The sequence below is a fragment of the Meleagris gallopavo genome, chromosome 19 (assembly GCF_000146605.3).
Source record: "Meleagris gallopavo isolate NT-WF06-2002-E0010 breed Aviagen turkey brand Nicholas breeding stock chromosome 19, Turkey_5.1, whole genome shotgun sequence".
Classification (NCBI taxonomy): Eukaryota; Metazoa; Chordata; class Aves; order Galliformes; family Phasianidae; genus Meleagris; species Meleagris gallopavo.
The window spans coordinates 1,981,336-2,007,786 of NC_015029.2; the positions used below are offsets into that span (position 1 = coordinate 1,981,336).

General features: G+C 41.1%; 1 protein-coding gene across 9 annotated transcripts in view; it reads left to right on the forward strand.

Annotated features, from left to right (window-relative positions):
- The window catches only part of CACNA1B (calcium voltage-gated channel subunit alpha1 B), a 259,792-nt gene that overhangs the window by 7,702 nt on the left and 225,639 nt on the right, over positions 1 to 26,451 (forward strand). For 8 of the 9 annotated variants that reach the window (XM_010720794.2, XM_031556155.1, XM_031556154.1 and 5 more), the window contains one exon: positions 2,074 to 2,213. In XM_010720794.2, the coding sequence (XP_010719096.1) occupies positions 2,074 to 2,213 (140 nt within the window). Of the gene's footprint in view, positions 1 to 1,298; positions 1,654 to 2,073; positions 2,214 to 26,451 lie in introns of those variants that run through there. The other variant, XM_019621386.2, reaches the window with a different exon arrangement.

Below are 26,451 nucleotides of genomic sequence, written 5' to 3' on the forward strand. Positions count from 1 at the left end.
TTTTTTAATAAATACCCAAGCCCATATGTGATCCTTCCTGATTTCTTAGATGTTGGTAAGAGCTTTTTTGACCCACTTCTTAAGAACTCTGTATCCTCCTGACTTTGGGAAAAAACATATTCTATAAAACCCTTGAGTATCTGAACACTGGTCCTTTAAAGATGGGAGCTGTAACCACAAGGCATCTGACCCAGATAGAGTGTATGACTAGTAGCAGAGTAGATGCAGAGCTTTCAGGAAGTGAAGGAGTAATAAGCAAGGAGTGCATTCAGAGTGGGGGAATTTTAAAATTTATTTTATAATGTGGTAGAAAAACTCTTTTTAGAGGTCCACTAGTAGATGTGTTCTGGAAATGAAGGATGGCCTGGGGGGCCTTTGTTTTGTGAAGATTTTAGGTGTTTGTTGATCTCAAAGGTGTTGTAGGGCTGAAGAGCAGGCAGCCTAGGCAGCTAGAGTGGCTCTGTGATCACAAAGGAAAGCCAAGGGAGCGGTAAGGTAGATTCTCCTTAAACCCTGTACGATAATTTCAGACCTCTCTTCCTTCTTGTCTGGCCACAGGGGAATAGGAGGGGGAGCTGTGAGGTTAAGAAAGGTAGAAGGGACTAGAGATGCTGTAGAATGAAGGATATAGGGGTCTTGTGTCACTGAGATGTGCGTAGGGATGCAGGACTCTTGGTAGGAAACAGAAGTTTAATTCAGACGCTGATGGAAAAGCCTGTCTACATGTAGTTATTTCCAACAGCTTAGAGGTACCCTCGGGGATTAGTGCTTCGTGATTGATTTTCTGAGTTGGGTATACATCAACGTGATGAGTGTTCAAGGCTCTTTGGGAAGGGTATGCTATCATGTTCTATAAGAGAAAAACTGGATTTTTGTAACAAGCATCATGCCTAAAGCGTGGTCTGTGTGCTAGTGCTGGGTTGAAGCTGTGTGTTGCTATGTTTGTGAAACATTTGTATCAAAACTGCTCCTTTCTTTGTTGTGGCCACAAAGACTTGACACTCACGTTCTTTCTGCACAAAATAAACTACTTTTAGGCATTAACAGAACTGCACCCAACATCTCAACTCTTGATCAGAATTATCAAAGCTACCTAATAACAATTTTCTAATTTCCTAATTTGGTAGTTTGTTTCCTTTTAAGTAGGGCTGCCTCACTTCAATTACCTTCAGCTAAAATCATGGATCTAAGGCACGTGTGAAAATTGGATGCAGGTGCTCAAGCTGCTTAGCATGCTCTTGAAATTGACACCTGGTGTTTTCACCTTTCCCTTTGCTCTTGTTTCTTGCTGACATCTCCTTTTCCAACAGTGAATGCTTCCTTTTAGAAATGAATTTCTTTAAACTCTTATCTATATAATATCAAGGGATCAATATAATATTGAGGGATCTGGTGCCAAGGATGGAAAGGAAGTTTAATAAAGCTCTAAACATGCTCTCTTCTTTATTGGGTTAGGGTACGAAGTCTTAGCTTCAATGGGGGCACAAAGCAAAAATCTTTCTGCTTCCACTATTAACAGAAGGAAATTAGGTTTCGTCCCTGAATCAGGCACACAACAAAACAAAAATAGATGGATTTGAAGCTGTGGAATGTGAAGCAGAAAGAGCGAAAGAAATGATGGAATAAAAGATAAAAGGCTTCCTGGCGATGTTTGTAAGTTTGTTTTCCCCAGATTACTCTGGTTTGTTTTTATAGTTCATCCAGGAAACAGAAACGTGTTTTCTTCCATATCAATAACTATAGAAATGTGATTTCACATTTAGATATATGCCTGGAGCAAGATTTCAGTATTAAAGTTCTTTCCAGGAGTTTGAGTAATTGTGAAAAGTGGGGGATGAAACCACTGGAATAAAGGCAAATAGAATTTTCCACGTAAAAAGTCAAGTTTATCCTCAAAAGAATAATTCTGAAATCCTTCTCTATGCTTAGTTTCAATACACTTGAACCTTTTGATTTCAACTCTGTCCAGAGCTGAAAAGAATGGGAAGTTGGTGCGCGTGTTTATTCTACAATTGTTGAGGCGAGTGCAGTCATGTGGGTATCTTTGACGCTTCTGCTTTTTATTCCTTGCAGGATGACACTGAGCCGTACTTTATTGGAATATTTTGTTTTGAAGCTGGTATAAAGATCATTGCTCTGGGGTTTGTTTTTCACAAAGGCTCTTATCTCCGAAATGGTTGGAACGTGATGGATTTTGTTGTGGTCCTCACAGGGTAAGTGACCTCTTCTTGCTGTAAGTTTAGGGGATAGTCTTGTTTTGATTTGCATTATTTTTAAACTATGGGTTAGAGTGGAAGTGGTTGTGGTGAAACATTGCTTTAAAACTGCATTTGCTGTCTTTAAATGATGATTATTGAGCTGAGTGAGTCACTTTCAAAGCATTGTTTGAACCAACTACAGTGAGACTTTGGGGAGATTTATTTGTATACATGCTGGCATGTATCTCATCCGAATACTCACTGACATTTCTCAGGCTTTGCAGGTTCTAATTGCCACAAGGTACTTGAACCTGATTTGAATCAATCTATCTTCTGACATTACAGTCTGACTTCAAAAGTCAATGTAGAGTGAGCTAGTAAATTAAATGCATCCCATCTTTAAGATATTATTGTGCTGAAATCAGTGAAGCTTCTACAGGGATGAATTTAATTTTCTGTAAAACAACGTTGCTGAAAATAATTCAAAGAGGGTGCATGTCTTGTAAGATTGTAGTTGAAAAATGTTATCTGTGTATTTTGTATCCTATTTGGAGACACCACTAATTTATTTCTGGGAAATGTTTTCTTGTTACACATTGCAACAATTTCTGTGTTTAACTTAGTGGATAATGAAAAAACAAACATTAAGTAACTCTTACAATGTACAGATTGTACTTCACTGTGAACATCAGGGTTTACAGAGGTTTGCATGAGGTCCTGATCTTGCAGCCTTCATCTTGGAATCTCAGTTTTTGAGTGAACACTGGTTCTTGTTTCTAATATGCACTCATTTCACAAACCTTCCATGTGTGATGAATATATATTCTTTGGTCTACTTAGTGGTGTACAGTAGGATGCTGGTAGGAAAATGCTGGCACACACATACAAATATATTCATTGAGTGCATTAGCACTGTAATTCTATTTGCATTCAGCACACCATGTGATATAGCAATTGAGAGGCCAAAGGGAGTTCTGTATGTATTGAGAGGAAGAAAATAAATATGCAGGGCTTGATCCTCCTGCTGCTGGGGCTGGGTATTTAATCAATAGAAACTTCAGTGGAGCCACAAGGAGAATCAGATTTACATACTTAGAAGCACACAGGGTATCAGGATTAAAAAAAGAATTAGCATAGATGCTACAATTATTTGCACCAATAGTACATTCTGATTTCTTGTTTGCAATATGCCCTTCTGTGTGCTTGAAGAAACAAATGGAAAACCCAGCCAGCCAACCACCAAAACTAAGGCCCTTGTTCTGGGAAGAACTTGCGTTAGTTTATCCCACAGCAAAACATTCAAGTACCTGTTTGAACTTGGCTGGCTCCAATGGTTCTGTGCTTCAGGTCCTACATAAAATCTTTCCCAAATTAAAGCCATTTGATTGGATTTTACCTGAATTTTTATAAACATAGGCCAAGGATCAGAATACGTATAGTTAAAAAACGCTTGGCTGTGATTGAGACTTCCAACATTTTGCAATAGCATCTGAAACTGAGTGTGTGCCATGCTTGTGGAATCACAATTGAACGCTCAATGTATAGTCGCGACACGGGCATTCCTCTGGTGCCAGTTTTATTGCAAGTGCTGTTTGATCTTGGAGTATAATTGCAGAATATCGGCTTGATTAGACAGCTGTAATAAGGAACCCTGTTGCTATCTGCAAACATGCGGATTCTTTTGAAGTACAATCCTGTTAATGTCAAAGCTTCTGGTTTCCAATGGTGATGCTAGCTGGGCAGTATTGAAGCTGTCTTGTACATGGGCTTCCCACCAGGCAGGCAGTGTGGGGAAGGCAATGTGAAAACCAATCGGCACTAAGCCCAAGGGTTAGCTCCAATGAGGAATCCCACAGCCCTCTAATCCTGTAAACTGAAAGCTGGATTTAGCAAGGCTCTTGAGCCCATGACCAAGTGTTGGTGTTTGGCCTTACTGTGAAAGCACCAGGTATGCTTGGTTAGGTAAATGTTGTTTTTCTGAATCTGGGGCTGTATTTGCAAATCCACTAATGATGTGGAGGGACCTGCAGTAGAGAAATAAGATTGAATGATCTGCAGATTAACACAGGGTTAAATTAGTATTTTCTCTGCAGCCTGCTGTGTTTTGTTCTGAATTTCCTAGATCCTTATGTTTTACCTCACTGCTGTGTTGCCATGGGTCTGTGCTAGAAAGCAGACGCTCCTGTTCTTTAAGCTTCCTCCAGTGACCAGAAACCCTCTCAGCCACCCATTGCCTTCCCTGCTTGGCTAGCTGCTCCTCAAGGGGAAGTCTGAGTGAGAGTTTTACTGCAGATAGATAGCAGCTTGATATTTCTGCTTTTAGACTTTGGAGGCAAGCTGCTGAGGAAGAAAGCTCACTGCTAACAGCCCTGGCTGTTTCTCCAGGGAGGTAATAGCACAACTGGTGCTTTAATTTTCCTTTCTGTGGAAGACGATCGCAGATCTGTTGGAAAAATAAAATAAAAATCAAGCCAGGTTCTGTAATTTATCAGAGAATAATAAAAAAGGACAGCACTGAACTTGTGCTTCACGTATTCTTACAAATACAGTTACGTAGGACATCAGGATTTGAAACATTGTTTTACTACTCAGTATCAAAAGCTTTCCTTTGCCATATGTGCAAGATTTCTACTTGAATATGTTACTTCATGTTTTGCAGGCAGCAATTGATGTTCGGTTCCTAAGCTCAGTTTCACATTGATCTTCAATATTATAGAGGGATTTTGATTTCTTCTTTTTTCCATATAAACGTGAAAGAACATGGAATGCATTTCATGATATCACACGCAGGGTTGTACACCTGCTAATCCTGTTGGGTGCACATTTTTAAGGTAGATAGCAAATGTCAGAAAACTTGATCTCATTTTCAGCTTTTAACTAAAATACCCATGAAAGCAAAAAGCATCTTTGCTCTCGTTGGCTGTTTCCATAGGAAGAAGGCCAGCCAGTGTCTGAGTGTGTTTTGGAGGAGGCTGTGGGGGAAGACTCTGCATTAATTGAACTTACCCTTATGTAAATGTTAAAGTGATCGTGCAGTAACCCTTCCCACACCTGCTTTTTTTGACACACCCCTCCCCAGCTTTTTCTACTCAAAGCCTTCATATTGTTATTACTGATAAATATGGTTGTTTTTTTTCTGCAGTGATGGACATCTTGTTTGTCAAAATCCAACAGTCAAACTTGTTAATCAGAAAATAAATCAGGGTTCTGTTATATGTGACCAGGATCAATATCCTATTGAGCTAAACTGGAAACTAATTGATAGTAGCCCTAAAAAGCTTGGCTTGCTGTTCCAGAAAATACTCCCCTGGTTTCTTTCGACAGCAGAGTTGCAATGCTTTTTCTCATTTTCCTCCAAGAAAGCCTGTGCATCCACTGCTAATAAAGGCCTAAGAAAATAATAGACTGCTGCTTCCTGGAAGATTTTCTTCCCTCTGTAATTTATTTTTATTTATTTCTTATAAACTCTTCCAGTTGTAGATGAGTATTGAGGAAATGCGCCCTGCTGTGATGTGCCTGTTGCTATTGTGGAGACACATGTAGTTTATTGCTCCTGTTCATTTTATTTTTCACGTTTTCATGGGCTTGCATTTGTTCCTGTGATCACGTACCCGTTAGCAACTCTAAATCACCAAAAATAGAAGAAAAAAAAAAAAAGGCAAACATCCAACTGGGCTGGAAATATACAACCTTAATGCACTGTTCTTGAGGGAAGATTAGGGGAATTTATTTACTTTCTATTGCTGCTCTGGAAACAGAGCCCTTCCCACATCCAGACCCCTTGTTTACATCTTTGGACCTATGAATCTGCATTCAGGACTTTCAGGGCTCAGATCTGTTCTTGTTGGAGCTCATGGGAAGACGGGTCTCTTGGCTTTTAAACTGAGAGTTATAAGGGACTCTCCTCCTACGTGTTGTGGAGCCTGTTTATAATTCTGCCTTCTTCATATCTTGTGTAAAAGATTTCATGATTCAGCTACACACCATGAAGAGTGGTGCTGCTTATTCCTCTTCCTCACTAGCTACCTGAGATTTCCATTGGTTTTCCATTAGATTTTGTGAGATCAGGGAAATAATTTATTCCTTTTTCTGCATGTTTATAGTTTTATGAGTCTCTATCTTTTCCCCTATCGGAGACCTCAGCTACCTGACCTCCCTGAACATGAGAGCACCACTGACTCGTGCTGCTATTTGATCCTTTCCCTTTCCATTGGATCCTCTGGGAGGCAGTGACCACAACTGTGTGTGTTGTTTGTCCAACACTAAGAGTGGCTAATGACCAGTATAAACAAGTGGAGCACTTAAAAAAATATAAATAACCTCATGATCTGTCATTTATGAGCAGAATTAAATTTTTTGGCTTTTAATTGGCCTGCATTGAACACTCTTGAAGAGTCTTGGTGTTGCCTTGAGCCAGCTGGATCAGCTGCCTGGATCTCTGGGTGGGACTGGCAGAGACAGCATGTGCCAGGCCTGGAGCTGCCAAAAGATATGTATGAAGTATCCATGCAATTCCTGATGTCTCAGGCAGTTGGGAACAAATTACAATAGCTAGAATTATCTCGATTGTCTGGACGATAGGTTGTGGTGATGCTAATAATCTGGGAGGTAACTCATTTAATAACAAGGACCTGTTCATCCTTGATATTTGCTTTGCTAGTTACCAGGACCGTCTCCGTACGTGGGCAGTCTAAGATGCTATTTCTGGTGCAGTGCATGAGAAGCAGCAGCAGGCTTAGTTGCTGCAATGACTATCAAAGGGAGAAGCACAGGAACCATCAAACCTGGTCTGTACAGTGGGCTGCAGAGATCTGATCTTCTAGCTTGAGGTAGATTGTACCCTTTAGACAGCATGTGAGATGTAACGAGGCTGGGAAATAGTCTGAAAAGTGAATGTGTGGTTGAGGGCTGGGATTCCTAAAGCTGTCAAACAACATAGATGCCTGTAGTCTCTAACATTTATTCTCCACACGCATTCCTTTGAATTCAAAAGCTCTTAGAATAGGATGACTGAATTATAGGGCCCTACGTGACTGGTGCCTGTGTATTGCTGAGAATGGTTGAATCCCCCCTCCTCCAAATAGCCATAGAGGATAGTAATTTGAAAACCAAAATTAAAGTAGAATAACAAAAACCCTTGAAAGCACTTCCAGTTATGCTTAGACAATATGCTTGGTGTTTTCTTTTTAAAGCTTTAGATCGAGACAGCCAGGGAATAAAGGAGGTGGGTGCAGGGAAATGCAAATTTCTTTTTTTCTACATGGAACTTTCGCTGTGTCTCTGCTAGAAAGCAAAGCTGAGCAGCAACAGGAGTTGGGTAAATGAATGTTTTAATAGGGGCAAGCTTTATCTTGGAGTTATCTCATGGAAAGTAAGTAAGACTTGTTATACAGAAGGGGTGGTGATGGGCCAAGTCTGATTGCTGTTAGCATTATGCATGAGTCATGCTAAAAACAAAACCTCTACAGATTTTAATGGAGATGATCACTGTTCTCTATTTATTTTATGCTCCAAAGATGGATGAATGTTTGTTGTCTCAGGAAAGCTCAGGATACATTCTAATATTAAATTAAATAAAAAGAGGATGAGAGAAAGGGAATTAACTTGTTTTCCTGAATGCAAAGTGTTAAGTGGAGATCTGACAGCTGTACTGGAGCAGTGATGGAGGAAGGCAGAGAAAACAAGTGGCTACTAATTAGAAGAGGAGAGGGCATGTGATCTCTCAATATGGACCTTAAATTTAAGGTTGTCCTCTCGTCTGTCGCTTGACCATCTGGGCTCATGGGACACTGAAGCCACACTGGGGAGCTTAAGAAGCATAGGGCTGTAGATGGTCACAGACCCTCAGAAGAGCCACAGGTAGATGCAGCCCTTCCCTGGCAGAAGTTAGCCTTGAAGCAAGGCTCTGCTCTCCCTATTGTGGTACACTGAGCGTTTCAGGTCAGAATATTTCTGAAGGGCAAAGAAATAATGAGATCAACATGCTCCTTTCTTACTTTATTAGAGCTGAATTCAAGATATTGAATACTTGGTATGCTAACTGATAAGCGATGGGTACTGCACAATAAGCCAGAAGAGGCACTGGCAAATAGTTTTTTTTCTGAGTGGAGAAAAAATGGAAGCATTTATTCAGTTTTCCATTTTGTGCTGATTTTCATGTTTTGCGCTTGTTTATGTTCTTTCTCTGAAAGAGTGCTTGGGCAGTGGAACAGATGCCCAGGGGACAGAGGTGGAGGTCCTGGAGGTGTTTCAAGAAATGCATAGATGTGGCACTGAGGGACGTAGTCAGTAGGCATGGTGGAGATGGGTTGGGGTTGGACTTTATGATCTAAGCGGTATTTTCCAACCTTAATAATTCTAGGATTCTATGCTTCTCTCAAGCTTTTGGCACATAAGGAGAGTGGTGCTGGGCATGACCTAAAGAGTGCTTGATCTGCAGGCCCCGAAGCTGAGCTGCTATCCAGCAAAAATGCCCATAGCACATGAAAGGGAGATGTGCTTCCTCATCGCAGCCAAGGATTCATCAAAGCCAGCCAGGATAATTAGTACAGAGTCCAGACAGTGGTTTTAGCTTTACACAGCTCTTGAAAGGAGGAATATTTCTTGGTAGGGAAATATTGCCTCTTCTGAGTGGACCAGATGTACCGTGCACGGGCAATTACAGAGATTGCAGGTGTGGAGAGAGGACTTTGGGCCTTGTGATCTGCTCCTAATCTCTGATCCTGCCCTGGCAGAATAGGTATCCATTTAACTGTTTGCTGTTCTCTATCAATGGAAAGAATTGTTTGTCTAGCTACTGGGTATAAATGTTAGGATTTGAAAACCAAAAACAGTGAATAAAAATGCGGCTCTGAAGTGCACTAATGTTAATTTTATTACTCCTTCCCCATTAAAAAACAAACAAACAAAAAAATGCAAATCACCCAAGCCCTCTATTTGGTGTTGAGTGCTGTCTCATGATTAAATGTGGAGGAGTGTGCAGGATTTCTCAGGCTCGTGCTTCTCAAATGCTACTTTCAGTGCTGTGTCCCAGTTCCCAAGTGGCACTTTGATGGCAAAGTGTCTGTACATCTCAGATGACAAGAACTTGGCTGTGACAGTTGAAAAGAAGGAAGATTTAGAAAATCAGCCTAATTTTAATTGTAAGCTAATCCTATATGTCAGGAGCAACAGGCTCATGTTTGAACAAGAATCCTTGAATCCATGGATGGCTCCAGGTCTCTGTAGGTAACTCAGGCCCTATGCTCAGCACCTGCCATCTGGGGACCTCAGGTGCTCCTCAAGACCAAGAGAAGCTCTCTGCTTACCTCTGCTATTCTGGATATTCTCTATACTGAAGAATCTGATAGAGCTTAGTTAAGGAAAGGTTTCTCTGTAAGTCAGCTCAATGACAACAGAATATGCATTGCAAAAACTCCTGGCTACATGGGAAGGTCAATTTCCTGCCATGGGAAAGCCTGGCAGCTTGGGCTGAGAAATAATTCCTGCTTCTTGTGGCACATGTCAAACCTGGACTGTGAGGTGGGGTTTGGAAAGCTTCCAGATCCTTGCAAAAGAAGCCTGGACTCCTGAATCTTTCCTTCCTGGCATGGTTAGCATTAGCTGAATAAAGGGCTGACAACATACAACCTTGTCTTCTCCCACCTTCTTTTTCCTATTAGTAGTCAGAAAAATAATCCTTTCCTCCTTTCTTTCTTTCTTCCAATAAAATGAACTTATTTTCTAAGTGATCTTAGAGTGGAACCTTGAGGAAACAGGTCAGTGCTGGAGAAGATGTCTTGGTTTCAAGAGCTGGCTATGAGGGTTACATAGGCTGATCTTGTGATCAGCTGTAGATTTTTAAAGGCATCCCCTTGGAGCAAGAATCTCAGATAACTTCAGAGTTAAACCCTAGATTTTGCCAGTAATGAATTTAGCTATTAACTCAGTTCAAGGTAGTTCATGCTGGGCTGTATGAGAAAAAGACAGAAATAGAGATGAGAGTGATACTGTGTTTCACTGGGAAAAGAAAGAATACCTGGGCCTCTTGAAAAAGAAAAATGATTGCTCTCAACATGTCACCTCTCCACTGTAAATCTGCTTGCAAATGCTGTGAAGTTTGTCCCTTATGGATGCTAAAGGCGATAGGCTAAAGTTTACTCTTTCCACATTCCTATTATTAAGAATACATGTAAAATTGGCCAGTGAGGGTCTGAAAAACAGGACACACACCATGAATATGGGTTTAGACATGATTTAGTGGTCTATGGGGTGATGTAGAAATAAAGAAGGAAAGGACAGAATGAAGAATACCTGGAAGAACCAAGAGTTCTTCAGTTACATAACGTCCTTCTACTGAAGAGTTCTCAAACTAAACTAATAACCAGAAACATTTAGTTGGATGTATCTCTATTCTCATTCAAAGTGTAGTTGAAATAACAAAGCTTGTTCTTCAGCTTATTTTCCAATTCAGAAAGATAAAGGAAGATTGCATTGTCTTTCGTTTCAGTTTCCCATCTTGAACATCTTGAACCAGCATTCTTGAATAAAGCTTTTCTTGAGTTTGAGCATAGGAGCTTATGAGAAAGGCTGTGAAAATGATTAAAGGGTTGAAAAAAAAATCTCTATTTCAGGAGGAATGAAAAGGCTGAGAGTTAAAATTAAGAGGAAAGTCTCATAAGGGTGATATAGTTCAGAGGAAAAAAGAAGAATAAAGAGAGGAAATTGTGTTTCTCTATCTATTTTGGCAGGATGCAAAAAGAATCAGTAAAGAAATTGAAGTTTTAGAACTCCTTTACTAAGGGAAATATAATTAACTCATGGAATTCGCTGTCACAAGACTTTGCTTCAGCTGGGCTCTTTTGGGTCTTGAGACAAAAAGAGCCTTGAGATCATCTACAGATTCACCAGAAAGGAAATGGATTTTTGAAGGAATGTGATTAGACCTTTTTACTTCCTGCTGCTCTCTGAAAGGAGTTAGGTGGAAATTTGAACAGGCTGTTTCATAATTGTCCTTTTCTTTATCTTGTAATTTCTTCTGAATCATGCTGGAGATATCCAGCAATCCAGTCTGTTACAGCATGACACGTGAAATGAAGCAGTGTATGTCAAGGGCTAAACTTTCTTTTTATATGTGAAACAATATCAATAGGACTGGTAGTATTCTATCACTTAATGCCTGATTTAAAGAGCAAACATCTTTTGCAAGCCGTTCTTCAGCTTTGAGAAAAAATTGATATTCCAGTGCTGTATAAAATATTGTCCCATATTCTGCAGGCCTAAACTTCAGGGGAAGATCTGGGTTTCAACACTGTCCCTCATTTTAAATGATTCCAGGGTGATTTTTTTAATAATATAAATGACATTTTGATAAAGCGCTCTGGTTTTGGAGAGCATTGAGGGCTGGTACCATCAGGCCAGGTACTGTAGTTTTGCTGCTCTTTCCATGGTGGAACATCACTTTGGCCTTGTGTTGGGAGGAGAGGGCTCCCCTTGGCTGCAGTCCATTTGCAGAACCTGGAACGTGTCAACAGGTTCTGATGGATGAAATGATCTTCTCACAGTGAGATCCTGTGCTGGATGAAGCGTCAGTCAGGCTTGACAACTCACCCAGCTGCAAGAAGCTGGGCAGCAAAGCTCTCATGGTAGGTAGAAATGTTAACATACTTCTCTCTCAACAGCAATGCAAATTTCTGCTGCTTTTCAGGCCCCCTAAGTTGACTGAAGGGTGGTAGTCAAGGGCTACGTAAAGTGGCAGCAATCTATTTCTGCACTGTGAAGGAATAAGCAGTTTTGGCTGGTGTGTTGGTAGACAGTTAATAGTAGTGTTGGTGGTCATAGAAGTAGGTATGAGAAAAAGATGGGATGAAATTCTGAAGTCTTGTCCTGGTAGACATATACTGTATTCTGGCTGGTATGGCTAAAAGTTCTGCTTCATGAAGGAGATGCTGGGAACAAAAACCATGCAGGAAACTCCTCAAATGTTTTTTTAAAATCTCATGATCTTTGAAAGCTCATAACTACATGCTCCAAGTAAATGATGCTCTAGAAGTCCAAAAAACATTCAGCTGATAACATCTATATCCTCATCACCCATCTGTGCATGTTATTGCTGTGCTGAGATGCATGTGTTGGGAAAACTTTGCATTTCTTATCTCTTGAATCATAGAATCACCTAAGTTGGAAGAGATCCATAAGTGTTGTCTCTGAGCATTTTTTGCTTGCTTCCTGAGCAGGAGAACTACAAATTCCTGAAGTTCTGCGTTCAGATTTATCTCCTAGGCTGGACTGGCTTGTGGATCCTAAACTTGTGGCATGGTTTAATTTTTTTTTTCTTCAATAGAATTAATCAAAGTACTTGAATTGGTTAGATACATTGTAATGGATTTGGAAAGACTATACTTGGCTACCAGTTGCAGAAAAGATAAAACCACCAAGTCTATTACTAAAACAACATTATTTTTTTTCCTTCTAGGTTACAACATTAAAGCTAATTATAACAGGTATAAAATCATGGTAACCTCTGACTTTCGCAAGAGGTGAAAAGGACAAAGGAAGCTCAGCCCGATTCAATTTACTTGCTTTAATTGGAAGACATGAAAGAACATGAGACTATAGCAACAGATAATATTGCTTGTCTGAGACAGATCCAGGCTAATAATCTCAGTTTTCTTGCCTAACAGATCGTGCAGTGGGAAAGGATTTGGGGGTGTCTTGGTGTTTTTCTGCCTATGCCATTGGCTAATGAAAGATTTTTTTTCAGTCACTGCTTTTCAATTTTGTATCCGCATTTCCATCTCTTCAAAAATGAATTCAGGTGCCGTCATTGTCTTCATAACATAATAGTGAAATAGGCTGGTTGACAGTATTGAAAAGAAGTGAGTTTAAAATGTCTCAAAAGAAGTAAAAATAATTCTTAAAAAATGTTGAATTCAAGCGAGGAAAATTTGAATCAGAAGTAAAATAGATGGTAACAGCATAATTTTCTAGAAATGCAGATGCTCACTCACAGTGAGTGGGAGAATCTTGCATGGAGCTCGGTGTTCATGTACCATGGGGAACGTGTTAAAACGATGGCGTGCCACACAGGGGAAATTGCAAATGTGGGTGTCTGTCAGATTTTAACCTGAGGAAAGATTGGACCTTTGGAGGAGGTGACATGCTCTGAGTCAAAATGTCCACAAGTATTTGTCACTGATTTGCCAGAGAATAAAAAAATGCCTTGACTCTTGCTGGAACAGAGAAAGATGAATGTCAGCCATGGCAAAGACAGTCTTTAGGTTACTGTCCTGTCTTTAAATTGCTTGAATCATGGGTAGAGTTTGGAGAGATTCGGTTCACACAGAGGATGAATAAAAGGGAGAAGGTGATGTCCTCACCAATGCCTCTTCCCCAAGGAAAAGGATGGAGGTTGCAATCAATGTTTTATTGCAGCAGAAGTCTCATGGTGAAAGCAGCAATGCCAAAGCCATTGATTATAACTGCTGGCCAGGTTCAGGTGTTGGGATCTCAAAGGCCTGATCCGAGAATCAGCCAATGCCTGGGACTTCTCAGGGAACACAGAGAACAAAAGCAAGTAGGTCATGTGTTATATTTTATTTTGAATCCCTGGAGTTCTTCCAGCTCAGCAAATACTTTCTGTTTCTAATCCCTTAAGGGCTGCCCTCTGGTCTTCTTTGTGTGGAAAGTAGGAGAAAACCTTCCCTTGCAATAGGGAACTCCCCTTTATGTAATTACAAACCTCTGATCTTCAGCAGAGATTGAACTGATGTTATGTATACTGCAATATGAGGAAAAAAATTTCCCTTTTCCCAGGTCACTTTAGTAACTCCTGGTCCATTAGCAAGAATGGAATAAAGTTCTGCAATTTTTTTGAAACCCTTTTTCTTAAGGAAGAAGGTTTGGGTGAGGCTTAATTTCAGTCTAATAGGCTGTTAAAATCTTCACATTCGTTCTTTGATAATGACATTAAAAATCGATTACATTAATGGAGCTCAGTTGGAGATGTTCTGAAATACAGATAGGATCAAAAAATGTGACTTTGCAAAACAGAGCCTTTGGTGCAGCAGACTTGTAAGCTCTGCTTGGTCTTCCCAGTCACATCTGTATGGACCAAATCTTTTCTTTTGTTAACTCTTCAGGAAATAGTGGCAAATGACGTGCAACTTGGTGTAAATCTATTGCTAGTGGGGTGAGGAAGGAGTAAGCTTCCTACCCTGCTGTAAATGTTCACCCATTATTGCAGCTGAGCTTCCTGCCTAGAAATACACCATCATCACTATCAGCTCCAAAGGTTGTGGAGTCCTCCCTCCTTGGAGGTCTTCAAAAGACCATGTCACTTGAACATGGTCCTGAGCAACCTGTTCTAGGAATCCCTGCTTGCACAGCAGAGTTGGACTTGATGACTTCTAGAGCTCCCTTCCAATCTTCACCATTTTGAGATTCTGGGCTCACTCAGGCCTTGATAATCCAGCTCTGCACTGCAAGTATCTGCAGTCCTAGAGATGTCTGGTACCCCTTGCTGTTGACACTGCAGTATGACCATGGACTTGCCATAGTACTGTGGCAAAATGTTCTTGTTCTCAAACCAGTCCCAAAGAGAAAGATGGACTAATGGCTGGAAACCAGCTCAAGTGAGTGGTGATCAGCTTTTCTGGACAGTGCAGATTGGCTCATTTGGCTTCTCTGGTCTCCATCTGTGAAATAACTGCATTGCCTAAGTGCATAACTGTGTTGAGAGGATGAATGCATTGGAGTATCTCTAATAATCACATCCTCTAGTAAGGGAGGATGTGTGGCTTTCTGAAATAGTTAAGTAATGCTGTTCCCAGCCTGCTTGCACTGAACAGTATCTTCACCTCTAATTCCCAGATTGCAGTTCACCATGCTCTCATCTCATTTTATGTAAAGCTGTACTTGAACTACGTTTTTTTTTTCCCTCATGAAGAACATGTGAAACAGATGTTGCATGTCTTCCTTTAAAAAGCAGCTTGGATTTCTTACTGGTCAGTGAATCTCTTTTTTTTTGGTTTTGTTTAAAAAATGAAACCAACTTATGAGAGCTCAGAGAGATTTCTGGGTGGTTACGAGTTTTTAGCTTTGTACGATTTCCAGACGTCATTGTAACTCTGAAAGGGGATAGGATATGCTGGTGATAGTCATCCCTTGTGTCCACCCTTCTTGTGCAGCAGATGATGTGGAGCTGAATATGCAGAAATGATGCAGACCTGCTGTAGAAAGGGGAAAGAAGCAGAGGCTATACAATGAGGAGAATCGTGCTTGATTCTTGTAGCTGAGTAAAGTTTGCCCTCCTTATTCCCAAGTGGGGCTTCTGAGATGATTTTGTCGATCTTTCAGGCGTCAGCCTGCTGTTCTGGAGGTATGAGAAAATTGGGAGAAAAAAACTTCTTCCCATGGTTGGCTTGTTCAAATTGCCTTAACGTTTGTGAAATATAACCTTTATCCAGGGAGGGAAGGCTGCTATAGTGTGGGGCTTGATGCCATTGCAAGAGGTGTGTGTGTAGACAGCGCATATGGCACAAAGATGAATAGCCACTTGTAAAGCTTCCTATGAGCTTGTAAAATGACAGTGATAGAAGACAACTACTACTGTTGCTTCTATGGGCTGCTATTGGGTGCCCATGCTGTGCTCATGGCACTGCTGGTGGGGCAGAGACCCACTGGCTCCACATGATCTTGTTTCTGGTAGTAGTTGCTATGCTTTGGCCCTGCTGCTAGTGTGGGAAACAAGACTGAAGTTGAGACTGCAGTGAGTGTGCTGGGGCAAGCTCTCCACCTGGTGCACTGTGGCATTAGGATGGATGGATTGAGGTAGGACTGGAGAGGAAGCTGCATAGCCACAGCAATTTGGGATGAAGAAAGCATGGTAAAGGGATGGAGAATATTTACCAGGACAAAGATGAGGCTATTGTATATGTCCCAATGCTTTCCACCATTCTTTGAGTCTCCTGGCTTTAGAATGAGAGGGAATGGCCTCAAGTTGTGCCAGGGGATATTCAGATTGGATAGTAGGAAAAATATTTGCTCAGAAAGAGTGGCAAGGTATTGGAACAGGCTGCCCAGAGAGCTGAGGGCCTCACTGTTCCCGAAGGTTTTCGAAAAAAGTGTGAATGTGGACCTGAATGACATAGTCTTGAGTGGTCACAGGCATGGGTTGATGGTTGGAGTAGGTGATCTTGGTCCCTCCAATCTTAATGATTTCACGATGGCTCTGGGCAGCCTGGTCTGGTGGTTGGTGATCCTGCATGTAGCAGGGGATTGAAACTTGATGATCATTGTGGTCCTTTTCAACCCAGCCCATTCTATGATTTGTAGGAGTATTTTTGTAGGAAAGGAGATCTGTGAAATCCAGTGACCTTGTGCCATATTTCATGGACAGGTGGTTTGAGAAACTCAGCGGAGAGACAGAACCTTATAAAATCTTTAAAAACTGGTGAGGATGGGTTGAGGATGAATAAGATCGCTCTGCATGACCTCAGTGAAGCACTTCATAAAGTGTGTCTAAAAAGACGTAATCACTGCCTCACCTCAAACATCAACATAGAGCAGCTGGCAGGAAACTACCAACCTGACGCCTGTCCACAGAACTACATCCTGTGCAAGGGCTGCAACAGTGTGTTATCACTAAAGCTGGGAGTAGTTTATGCGTAACTTTGTAGTGGGGAGGTGAATTTGACTAGAAAGGATGGTGCTGCAGCCCACCTTGCCAGCCTCACAGCACAGTGTTCTTGGAAATGAGCTGTTTCAGGCATATATCGGGGAGCCAGAGGTTTTTTTGGCTTGCCACTTGCTGCTCATTTTCTCCCTTGTATTAGGGCTGCGGTTCCAGGAACCCTGGGTGTACATGGGAGCACCTCTCCAACACACATACAAGTAATTAAACCTCTCAGCTCTTTTCTTTAGATTTACTGTCGTTCTTCAAATTTAGGTTTTAAGATAGGACAAAATGTGCAACTGAGAGCTGACATTCTGTTCCAGCACTGAGCAGGGGAATGAAAGGATGAAGAGGAGACTATTCAGGCAGCCCCGGTGTTGCTCCTGAAATAAGAGGTGGTTGCTTGCTATCAGGTACAGCCTTTATTTCTATCTCCCTCTTCTCACCCCATAATTTAGTAGTTAAATTTAGCTGTCTGATAGGTATGGCAATGGATGTGGCGTAACCACTTTGGTTGTGCAAATAACTACTATTCTGGCTCACTTGTAGCTCCGAAAAGAAATAAAATCCAAGAAATGACATGACTGTTATTCAGATGAAAAGACAAACAAACCAAAAAACAAAAACAACAACAACAAAAAACACACAAAAAAACAAAGCCCCTTCAAAAATAAAGACAATTGTGTAAAATGAGATGTAACTCTTTTGTTCAATCTAGATTAAGAAAAAAATAGAGCTTTTAATGTTTTAAATAATTCAAACTTTATTTGCAAAATTAAAACTTATTATCCTCGCAAATTGAAAAGATTAAGTTTGAATTGTTTCAACTTAATGTTGTTGAAATTAAAATAAACAACAATTGTCTATGCTCCCTTCAAGGAGCTGTTTTGGTGAGCTTAGCATTCGTTACTGCAGTGATGTGGTTGACCTAAATCTTTGGGGGCAATCCAACAAAAGCTACTGAGCAAAATAGTTCTATCATGCTGCGTCAAGTTGCATCAGGGGTGGTTCAGGTTGGATATTAGGAGAAATTTCTTCTCAGAAGGAGTGGTGATGCACTGGCACAGGCTGCAAACGGAGGTGTTGGAGTCACCATCCCTGGAGATGTTCAAGAACAATGCATATGTGGCACATAGGGAAATGGTTTAGTGGGCAGTACTGATGGTAAACGGATGGTTGGACTAGATGATCTTAGAGGTCTTTCCCAACCTTAATGACTCTGCGATTGGGCGGATGGGGCCTTTTGCTGAAATGCCTTCTCCTTTAAGTCTCCCTGATTGCTTGGTGATCACCCAGTCTGCAGAGCTGAACTTCAACCTTGCCCTGTCAACAGAAGGATAGGAGACACCTGTGAAGTACATGGAGCAAGTGCACCAACCTGTTGGGATGGGTGTGGATGTTCTTGCTCTGTTGAATATTAACCTGCCTCCCTACAACACACCTGTCCCTGGAGCCTTTTACAACCCATGAATGCAGCACGCACATGATGGGTGCCATCGCGACGCTCTTTGATCTCAGTGCTTTGCTCCCTTGGGGTTCAGCACACATGGGAAGAAGGCTGCTGATCCACCTCATCCCAGCTGCTCCTGTAGTGGCAGGGAGGAGAATGGGCCCACTGTGAGCATGGAGATGCTCCTCAGGGGGCAACCAGACAGTGGACTTCTGCAAAGCAGGCTTGGTGCCACAAGCCCATTTTCTGCTCAGTGCAGACTTGGTCAGAAATTGGGGAACATTAGAATTAACGTTGTCTGGTGGTGTCTGCTCCATGCTGCCCTTTGATCATCCCTATATTCTCTGCTGGGCTCCAGCACTGTTTGAGGTTGCAGAAGGGACCATGCTAATTTCATTTGCTGTCTTTATTGCTCAGTGCACAGCCCTGGGTTTATTTACAGCTCACCATTCACACTGGGGCTGGAGAAGGGAATCTTACTTTTCTTCTGGGCCTTTCTTTTTATGGACTTCATTGCTATACTGAGCTCTTCATGCAAACATTAATTCACTTTCACAATGCCCCTGTGAGATAGACTGATTTTTTTATTTTATTTTATTTTATAATGAAAAGGTAGGTATAGAAATCTGAAAGAAAAAGGTAGTCATTAACTCTCACTTAACACTTTCAAAACGTATTTTGGGAACAGCAATAGACTTGTTATTCCTGTACAGGCTCCTTCCCTGTGAAGTTTCAGGGCAACAACCCAAAGCAAATGATTTCTAGGGCTTCTCATAAGTTTTTCTTAAAACCCTCCTTGATTTAGGATAGGGCTGTGCTGCTTCATCAGTTCCTAAAGAATGCTCATATACCCAGAAATGTAAAACTATACACAATAAAAAGAAGTGGGAGTCAGCCTTTGAGTCTGTTGGTAACTTCATGTACTTAAGATGGATAGAGGCATGCAGAAACTAAAAAACATGTAGGTGATCGTGGTAAAGATTGTCTTAGTGGCCGCTTTAGCTTAACGATGACAGTCTGTGCAACTTGTACTGAATGCTCATCTGAAACCTTCTACCACTCATCCCATCATGTAGCCCTCTGTGCCATCTGTCAGTGAAAAGTGAGTTTTAAACTCGTTGGTGATGTAGCTGTACTTGAGGAGGGGGGAAAAAGCTTTCATGATATTATTTCTTTATTTGGTATATGTGTGCTGAAGGAAGAAAATGTCCAAGAATAATTGAGATGAATCAGTTCTCTATATGTGGATGGTTTGAATATTTAACATCTGAGCTCTTGTGAAGCAAAAGGGGCAAGGAACAAACACTGCTTATTTTTAGGATTGGAAAGTTGATGGAGCTGTTGGCCTAGATCGTGTGCTCCTTCCAGGAGGAGCAAGAGAAAACAATCCCAAGTGGAGCATAACTGTGTGATGAGTGGATTTCTCATGTTTAAGCTGACAAAAAAGATTTGAGTTTACTTTGAGTTATTTCTATTGGTGATGAGGGAGGTAAAGCAAAACAAAAAGCAACCCAAAAACCTGTGTGTAGAAAGTATGAAACTAAATCTCTTCTCTCTTTTTGAAGCTGGTTTGATTTCATGTGTCTGAACAAAAAGTTATGGAAAAAAATAATAGGAGAAAAGCCATCAATGAAGTCCCACTCCTACTTGAAAGGGGGTTGGGGTGGTCTGGCATTACTGTTTCTCTGCACTTCTGATCTTCATTAGTCTTACTGCTGTAGCATTTTGGGTCCCAAAGCCCTGTTGGTGCCAGAAGGGTCCAATCTGAGTTTAAGACAACAGCTCTGCAAAGATGTTTGTATCCCCCAGATAAGCTCAGCACATAGCTGCTAACTTCCCTTTTTCAGCCATGAATGGACAGCTGAAAATTAACCCAGCCTGCTACCCTCTGCCCCACGTTAATTTGGAGACACAAGGGGAAATCATTCAAAAACAAAATGTATCTATATTCCTGGGCAGTAGTTAGTTGTCTTGCTTCCTCAGCCGCTCCAGTATTAAAACCAGGCATTTTGTAGGCACTTTCCTCTGCCCTTCTCTCTGCTGTGCCATTCTTGGAACTTTGTACTGGTTTCAGTCAACGATGCATCTTAACATTATTGACCTATTCACAAGCATTCCACTGGTTGTCAAATGGGTTATTCATAAGCATTAAATTAAACTTTAGTAGCAATTCAGAGAGAAGTCTAGGCTTTCCTCTTCGCTAGAAGTATTGCTGTTACTTTAAAAGTCAAAAATAAGATCAAAATACAGTGAAGAAAGGATAGTAATAATTGAGGAGAACTGCCTTTCAGCTGAGACTGAGAATGGAAAATTTCTACCCAAAAGACAAGTATTTCAGGAAATGACAATGGTACTATAGTTCTCTGAGCTAATGCATTCACTGTTAAGTGAAGATTATTTATATTGGAGGAAAGAATTGCAACGTGGCACAAGATATTTGGTTGCATGTTTGGAAAAAAATTAGAATCCACAAGCAGGTATTCATAGTTTGCAAGTAAGGAGCCTGGGATACAGATGAGATGAAGGATGAAGGCGCCAGACAATTGCTCTGGTAATTTACATTTTGTTGATATCTAGAAAATTGAACTGCAATCAATTTGCTTCAAGCAGAAGTACTTAGCAGGTATGGGGAAAACTGTTTGAGACATTAAGCATATATTCAAACTAGTTTTCCTGGAATAAAATCATTTGGAGTTAATGTCTGTTCTTGTTCAGTTGAGATTATGTTCTCCATGTTGTTTTAATAGCAGGTCTAATGCAATTTTTGAGACTTTATTGGAGAGGCAACATATTCTTACCCATGTTGTCTGCAGACACTTTTCTTTTTTTATTAATGCTTGGACGTTTCTCGCTCCAAAGGGGAGATGCAAACCCCCAGCTGACTTGGGCTGGTTTGTGGTCTTGACAGACAAACGTGATTCTTGCCAGTTCAGACAAGATTTGCTTTTATTCCCTTTATTCAGCCCTTCTGAAGTCATTATAATGGTTTTTTACCCTAAGGTTGTGTGATGCTGCTGTTTCTGTGCTGTGGGCTCTGTATGAGTATTGCTTGGACTTACAGGTCCAAGTGTTTTGATGTGTTAGGTTCCTGCACCAAGATGAGAGAAATGGGAGGGTGAACGAGTTCCCAGTGAACCTCGACTATCCCAACTCAGACACATTCCTCTCACATCATGCCAAAAGGAGCTTTTCAACATGTTCTTCCTTTCTGTAGTCTACTGAGATGATATGTTGGCTGGGACCCTTTCCAACCTGCTGCACAGCCATTCTTTCTGCCAATAGAAAGGCAGAGGTTTCACGCTTGCGATTCAACATTGTGCTCTAGATGGTAGCGACCAGGTCCTCAAAACTCAAGTTGCTGATTTCAGTGGGTTTCAGATCAGTCCCCAAAGATTTTCGACCACACTGCTGTGCTGAATTCATTGCCTGTGACTGCTAGCATCTTAGCCTGCAGGGCAGCCAGCAGTGCTGGTTGGGTGTGCTGGGCTGCTGTATCCTGCTGAGTTATTCCTTCAGCAATAAAGACGGGCGGGTTGACGGATAAAATATTTTCTGTCTTTGTAATGTCTTTCTTCGCTCAAAATTTATGGATTTCTTCATGCTCATAAAACATTAGAAAGTATATTCTCTGTCCTATCAGTGCATTACTTGCGTAAATTTGAATCCATCACTTTGAAATGATATCATTGCAAATGGGGTACAGGATGAATAATGAAATATCTTGAACCCTAGTAACTTCAAATTAATGTCCATTACTGTGGAGTAATTACTGTCCCATAAACGAATCCTTTGTACCTCTGAATAAGTTTTTCCAGCCCCTCGTGCCACAAAGTCCTTCAAACTTTCTCTTTCAAGTCGATCTGAACCAAAAATACACATACTCTCTAGGCCCTGATAATTTTCCAGACATTTTAATTGGTTTTGTGGAACTGTCTGAGGCCAGGAGTGGCTGGAGTGCATCTCTGGATGACCTTGTCCTGGACACCACTGTGATTTGCAGCCACCCTGTTGCTTTTTAGGTCTTCAGAACAGCATGCCAATTCTGTGGCTCATTCTAGACCATTTTGGAGCTAGTAGCAAATTGTTGCAGTTGTCCTTTGTTGCAAAAGTGTTCTATCCTGTTCGTGTGGCTGTGAATAGATTCTTCTAGGAATATCTCATGACAGATTTTTGCTGATGAAAGGAGAGGAAAAACTCTAACCCAGGTATAAGCTAACATAACTCATCTCTTCCTGTGTGTCAGGTTTGCTTCTGTTTCTCAATGCCTGAGGCACTGAATGAATCAGAATCAGGCCCCAGTTATCTTATGTGCAACCAAGGGAAACAATTGATGTCACTGAACATCGAGAAATTTAAATCCACTGTCTTTCAGGAAAGTCATTCCTCCCATTTTACCGATGCTCTGTGATTGATCTTGCTTAAGTTTAAAGCTGCTCTCTTGGTTACAGATGAGGAACTGGCTCAGGTATCTGAAAGGAGCCTTAGCAACATAAATATAGACCGCAGCTCCTCAATTCTTAAGATGATTACTCCATCTTACAGACTATACTACTCAGACTCTTCTGTGTCTTCTGTGGTTTGTGCAGTTATGTCTGCAATTTGTCAATTTTTATAGTACTATTCCATCTATTCTACATAATTCCAATATAATAATGTAATTTTTTTTTTCTTTTCACATCTTGCTATTTGAAACAGATCATGAACATAAAACCATGCAGATAAGTTTTCTCTATCCAACCCAGAGCCTCTAGGGAGCCAAAGGGTGGGCAATGTATGGCTGAGACCTGAGCCTAGTTGCGTGCTGATGAATCGGCTCTGTAATTACCTCATTTCATAATGACTAGTTGGTGCCCGAAGCTTCAGGAAAAATCATCCCTAACCTGAATGACCATCAGTCTGTGTCATTAAACAGGGACTGACCTAATGAACCAGAGTTATTTAAAAATTAAAACATAATCTGTTGGGCGCCTCTGTCTGCATGAATCTCTGGAGACTGCAGATCTGCGTCGGGTCTTCTAAGGGAAGCTTTCAGAAAAGATTTCTCTCTCATGCTTTGATTCACAAGCAAGATGGCCCTGATGGTCTAAGGAGATGACTGTGCTGCTGTTGGGTCATTCCATCTTCATGAGGGCTCTTTAACACTCTTCTAGTTTTTCTGCTAGTGCAGGAAGCTATTCAAAGTAAGGGTCAAGGAATCTGATGCAGACAGTGCCATCCCCCTAGCTGTCCTTGCCAGCCACTCAGCTTTAAATATCTCAGATGACAGTATGAAAGGCTTCCTTCGGGGCTTTGAGACTCCAGAATGAATGAGTATCCTTGGATTAAAAGATGATTAAGTGGCTGACGAAAGGGGATGAATGAGGTGCTGCAAGGCATTCCGTTCCTTCATTATAGCGGCTGACCTCAGGCCAAACTTCCTCTATTTCCATGTCTGTAAAATTGGAAGTCCATTATATCACAAACTAAGGTTGAAGTTGGTGTCTTACAAACCAGCCTATGTTGGAGGACAGGAACCATGTTTCTGCAGGAATCGTAGCACCTACTCCTGTATTTCTGCACTGCTAACATTTCTTAGGAGAAACTTTCATAAAACAGGAGCTAAGATAAGAGGCAGATTTTTCCCCAGACTGGAAACCTTTGTGATCCATGTGGCAAGGAAAAATGGCTCCACGAAGACCTCATAGAATGGCTTAGATTGGAGAGGACTTTAAAGATTGTCTAGTTCCAAACCCCTCCAGTGGGCTGGTTGCTCCCCACCAGATCAGGCAGCCCAAAGCTCCAACCAATTTGTCCATTCATGCCTCCAGGAGAGGGGCATCTACAACTTGTGGACAGGCCTTTAGGGGACCTGATGGAAATGGTCATGCTTCTGTCTTCTGTGAGTCTTTATTGAAGAGCTTGAGGCAGCTGGCAAGCAGGCAATTAGAGTATCTCAGGAAAGATGGAAGAGCAACACAGCTATTATCCATCTTCAAGGAAAGGAAATGAAGGAAGGACATAGTAGGATAGTAGCAAAGCAACACAGAACAAAAATGCAGTCATTTTTGCTTTAGGCAGCTGCCTGTGGTTTATTTAATTTTTTTTTTTTTAAGACCTGGAAAGGGAGCAGGCTGCAGAGCATACTAAATTCTTCCTTCTATGGAGCTTGCTGTGAAATTCATTGTGGATCTTCCTGGTGCAGATGTAAAAGTGAGGCCTCAACCCAGTAAGGTCAATGAGCCCACACAGCACTTCGAGCTGAATTCTTGTTTTTTTCAGTCCCAGCATCCTGGCTATGACACATCTTGGCATCTGCCTTTCTTGCACCTTTAATTGCATTTGGTTTGTTCTTAGCTTCCTGCCTTGGGCTGCAGAGCACTGTTGCAAGCTGTGGAATGGCTCCCTGCCATCTATCCCAATGGTCATGTCTGTGTGCCATGTGAAGAGACTGTTGCATCTTATTAAAACTTCCTGTTTTAAAGGAAAGATAAGAGAGGTGGACATAACTAAGATCTCGTGATCATTAACTAAGTGATGTCTTATCTGTGGAGCTCAGTTTTACATAAAATCATTTAGCACCCAAATGATGAGAAAAATAACTCATAGCGGTCTGGATGAAAAATCCCTGGCTCTTATAAAAGCTTAGCATTGTTACTAGGAACTCCTTGTTATGCAAATCTGGAAATCTAAAAGATAAAGAAGTGAAAATGTGGCTTCTGGTGGAAAACTACTCTTGTTTGACCATAAGGGAATAAAAGAAGCTTTGTCTGGGGGGGCCTTAAACCCCTCCCAACTTCGTGGTAGGACACAACACATACCAATGGTGTTATTTTCTGAGTGTTGGAGATATATTTTCTTTCTGGAAAGAAGCAGTAATGTTTGGGTGAGAAGGACATGAAGTTCCTTTTTTTTTCATCAGGTAATACATTTGTTCAAATATAGGAGTTTTAATATAAAAATGTGGAAGAAAGAAAATCTGAGAAGTGTTTCATTTTGGATACCACTTCATGTATGGCTTTTACATATTTGAAATGATATGCTCTGACTTTGTGCTTTGAAATAACACTGATAATATTGTCTTGCACAAGCTTTCCCTTAGATCATCAAACTGAAAAGTTCTCTTGATCAGCTCCAGGTGGCAATAATTGTTTTGTTTTTTTTTTCCACAATTTTTTCCACTCTCAGAAAAGTGATTTTCTCCCCCATGCCAGGGAAAGTATCTGCAGTGAGGAATTTTCATTGCTGGTCTCCTCTGAAATGCATTCCTCTTGAATTGAAAGGGTCTGTGCCTGCTGGAATGGGAAGCACTGAAATCTGACAGGGAAATGGAATAAAGTAGACACAGAAGAATGAGGATATGAGGTTAAGTGTGCCTGATTGCTTCCTTGCACCAAGCCCTGACAGCATGTTCCATAGAAAATTGTAGTTTAGCGTAATGTGAAAAAGAAGAGCTTTATTCTGTTTGCATGGATGGTTTTGCAACCTCTATTGAGGAAACATGTTGATATGAAGAGTACAGTTACATGAAAGAGCAGCATCTGTGCTGTGCTGTAATCTGTAATGCCAGAAAAAAACACATAGAAGAAAGTGATTTGTCCATGTGACATCTGGGTATTGCTGGCTGCAGATCTTGGCTGTTAAATTCAGTTTAAAACATCTGAAGAGTCTACAGAAGCAGTTTAGCAGACAAAAAAGAAATGCTGAAAGGTTAAGGATCCCCTACCAGCATTTTCCTTGAAAACATGGAGTGTTATAGGTGCTTTTGTGTAACAAAGAGAAGGCTGGGCAGTCTTCAAACACTGGCAATGAAAAGGGGTTCTGGTCAAGCCAAAGGCAAAAACAGGCCAGAGTCATAAGGATGCATATCTGAGCAGTGTTCCCTGGAGACAAAAGTGTGTGTGGTTTCTGCCCCATGGGGACAGAATCCTTTCATTTTTGGTATTTTCACGGGGAAAGGGTTAAAAAACTTGCACTGATTATTTCAAGTTGAAGAGATTTAGAAGAAGGGCAGCTTATGTCATCAGACCTCCCTGTTCCACCCCGGATAGATGGGTTTCTGAAGAGGCACTTGAGGGTTTCATTCTGTTTTCTTTTATCCTCTCATTTTCAGCATCTGCATTGGCAGGAGTGGCCATGGAGGGGTCCCTAGTTTTCTTTTCTTTCTTTCTTTC